Source organism: Lolium perenne, chromosome 5 (assembly GCF_019359855.2).
Source record: "Lolium perenne isolate Kyuss_39 chromosome 5, Kyuss_2.0, whole genome shotgun sequence".
Classification (NCBI taxonomy): Eukaryota; Viridiplantae; Streptophyta; class Magnoliopsida; order Poales; family Poaceae; genus Lolium; species Lolium perenne.
The window spans coordinates 193,516,951-193,520,404 of NC_067248.2; the positions used below are offsets into that span (position 1 = coordinate 193,516,951).

Below are 3,454 nucleotides of genomic sequence, written 5' to 3' on the forward strand. Positions count from 1 at the left end.
AAGACGAGAAAAAATTCATGCAGATTTTGTGTGCTAACCGAGTAAGTGTATGTTGACATTGAAAAGACGTCCCAAATTCTCTGATAGCGATCGTCGCTAAGTTAGAAGTACTTACGTTAACTTAGTAAGGTGGTCAGAGAAGAATTCTCAACATATATACCACTTATTTTTTACTTCTGGATCTATTAAAAAACACTCATATAATCTAGTCTGAACAAGAACATTATACCCCACAGCTTAAGTTTCAAACAAAGTCTGTCTCTCTTATTATAGTATTTTTTTCTCTGATTGTTGTATTGAGTTTGTAATTCTCGAAAAAGTCATAAGATTGCCAATTTCAAACGGATCGATGAGATATGGACAAATAGGATCACTCCAATAGCTAGTGGAGGTGGAAAAGGCAGCTAAATGGTTGGGCTGCTGTCCAATTCCACCATTGGACTTTGTGAATTTCCGTTGCCTTTTTGACTTTGGTACCTAAAAACGAGTGATGTAGGTCGCATGACATGTGCCCATAAAAGGGGGTTCCAGGGCAGCAAGCATGACCAAGAACGAGTGCAAGGCACATGCATGAACACCCACGGTGATCCTATATATCCAGTTACATTGGAGAGAATCAATTGAGGAAGTAGTACTGTTCAAGAGAAGAGAGAGACCAGTGCTTGCAATGGAGAGAGGCTCAGTATCAATCTGTCTAGTTATCACCTTGTTGGCATTCTACTTCTTGGTTCCCTCTAATGCTATACCTCTCTCAAGTAAGCCTCGCATCTCTCAGTAAGTAACTGTTTAGTTAAGATTTCATATGATTATACCCTGACCGTGACATTTCTTCCCTTTGTCGTGTAGGAGTGCAGAGGCTGGTTCCCTTGCAGCATGCCGGTGAGGTGCCATGGGCTGAAGAAAGCACTCCAAAGCCAAAGGTAATAGTTGTATCTTGTATTCTACGTCGTAAATGCTTTAAAATTCGAAAGCTGTGGCCAAATCTTCGCACATGAGACACACGGTAATTGGTGCAAACATGTGAAGTTTTTTTTTTCTAAACAAGATAGCCCGGCCATTCAAAGTACTTCCTCCGTCCGGAAATACGGATTCGTCTAGATTTGCATGTTAGGAAAAAACGAAAGAGAACTAATTGAATCATGTTTCTCGTGGCGCATATTGAGCGCTATAAACCTACAAAAATGATTGAACTACTTTACCGTGTTTCTCTAAGATACATTACAAAACAAATGTAGTAATCCATGTGTGTTCTTTCTTGTTGAATGAGCGATCGTTTCTGATATTTCAGATAGATACGGGTCGAGTGATCCCAGAGGATGGCGCGGAGGTTATCAGTGCGAGGATGGCGCTGGAAACGCAGGACTACGCGCCATCGGGCCCGAACAACCACCACAAGCCACCGGGTTGGAACTGAGCTAGCGAAGCTAGGCCGCCACTTTGGTCAATTACTCGGTGATTTAATTTAGTTAATCGCTCGGTGTTGTGCTAGTGTGTGCTTGGTGTGATGCTCACGGTCTTAAAATTAGCTGGTACTTATTGGGAATAGTTGCAGTCGGATCGACGATTGATTCGATGTATGCTAGAAAAAAGCCAAATTATGCTACTATTGTAAGAGTCATGTTTAATTGAGATACGACGATATTAATTAATAGGAAAATATGAGGAGCAAGTGTGTTTGCGTGAGTCCCGTGTGACTTTTTTTTGCACTACGCAGTTTGTAGGGAGGTGAGGTCGGAAAATTAAGAGCCAACTTTTATAAATGTTGTAGCCTGAATCATTTGTCTGATTCATAACTTTTTTTCAACATTTGCTTCATATCAACGAGATCTCAATATAAGATCTTACTCGAATATGTTTTGGTAAATAAAATGTGTGCTCTTTTGCTACTAGGTAGTAATTTAAATGGTAACTTTGGTACAACTACAGTGGCAACTTTTTATAATCCTTAGGTGGTAACTCTCAAGGTGATAAAAAAAATATCTAGATATGGTCTAAGTTTTAAGTTCTCGTCGAAATAAAGACGAAAGTGAAGATAAATGATAAATCAAACATTTCAAGTACAATTCCGATTTAAAAGTGGATGCCAGAAGAAACAGAAGGGGCAGGCTCCACTAGCGCAGCCCATGATGTGTCACGCATCTGAGTGCACGCACAACAATTCATGATGGATGTCTGCCTGATTAAATTGAACATGACTCAACCACGATAATGTTGTTGATAAAACTGTAGGGTGAACGATTCTTTCTTAGTGGTGCTTCCTTCTAACCAACTTTGTTTCTACCTCTAAATTCATCACACTGCCAACTGATCATCAACATGTTCCACCGTATCTAAAAAAACATGTTCCACCGCTGATGTTGGCAATGTTGACTTGTCTTTCTGGTCTACCCATCGTTGCCTCCATTTCTCACACCACCCTCTCATCTACCTCTGGCGGAAATTTAGTGGGTCTCACAAGTTTACTTGTCCACTGATGGTGCATACATACTTATTCACTCTTCTCTCCCTCCCCCTCCCCCCTTCTAAGCCATTTAATTCACCAACCCTACAATCATTATTCACCAGTATCGATGACAACATTTAGCAGAAAAATATGATCACAAAAACCCAAAATGGCAAAAAAAAAGAACATCTTGCTTCTTATTGTTGATAAATAATAATATTTTCCATCAGCGCTTGGGGTTTGACACATCTTAGGACATCTTGCTTTTTAAAAGAAAATCTTAGCACAGTTGCATATGAGACGCAAAATACCTTCATACTTTCTGCAAACAATTTCGATAAGTCTGATGATCCATTTTGTGAGACCGTGCCATCACAATTTATCTTAGCCACTATCGCTTGCGGTTTGACCCACCTAGCAGGACGAGGAATTTGGAGACTAGAGACAACATGCATCACTATCTTATCTAAAACATATAAATCCACATAGGTAACCCGTGATGAAATAGTGAGGGGCATAAGTCTTTGATATTTAACACCGCGTTGCCCAAAGAGTGAATCATTTACACAAATTCCTCGGGTTGTAACATTCCAATCATTGCAAAGATCCACGGATTTCCACAAGGCTCTATCACCACACATATCGTGCATGTACTTAGAACCATCATAATGTGATTTTGATGTAAATCACTCGCTACAAGCGATTGATGAAAGATGCCCCCAAAAAAATCTTGATCAACAGGAGAACCTCCACCTTCCATACAGTAATGTAGTTCATTTATTCACTGTCATAATCATAATTTGAAGAGTATCTTTCGTGGTAGACCGCAAATCATCTCATGTCTTTGTGTGTGCGTGGGTGGGGGGGGGGGGGGGGGTCATGAGCTATCACAATTGTATAGATATTTCCCATCAAGGAACCTAAAAATAATTCTTAATGCAAAGTTGGAAGATTCTAGAGATTACTAGAAAAAATAGAATCGAGTAGATTCTCTCTTAAATATTGAAGTGA

At 39.8% G+C, this 3,454-nt stretch overlaps 1 protein-coding gene across 1 annotated transcript; it reads left to right on the plus strand.

Annotated features, from left to right (window-relative positions):
• Window positions 1-534: 534 nt before the first annotated feature.
• Window positions 535-1,683, plus strand: LOC127301627 (uncharacterized). Its single transcript, XM_051331899.2, has 3 exons — window positions 535-755; window positions 847-920; window positions 1,289-1,683. The coding sequence occupies exons 1-3, from the start codon at window positions 668-670 to the stop codon at window positions 1,412-1,414; spliced, it is 288 nt and encodes a 95-aa protein (XP_051187859.1). The 5' UTR covers window positions 535-667; the 3' UTR covers window positions 1,415-1,683.
• Window positions 1,684-3,454: the final 1,771 nt, after the last annotated feature.

Coding starts and splice junctions, on each gene's coding strand:
- LOC127301627 (XM_051331899.2), top strand. CDS start 668: ATGGAGAGAGGCTCAGTATCAATCTGTCTAGTTATCACCTTGTTGGCA. Junction 756..846: donor TAATGCTATACCTCTCTCAA/GTAAGCCTCGCA, acceptor TTTGTCGTGTAG/GAGTGCAGAGGCTGGTTCCC. Junction 921..1,288: donor AAAGCACTCCAAAGCCAAAG/GTAATAGTTGTA, acceptor CTGATATTTCAG/ATAGATACGGGTCGAGTGAT.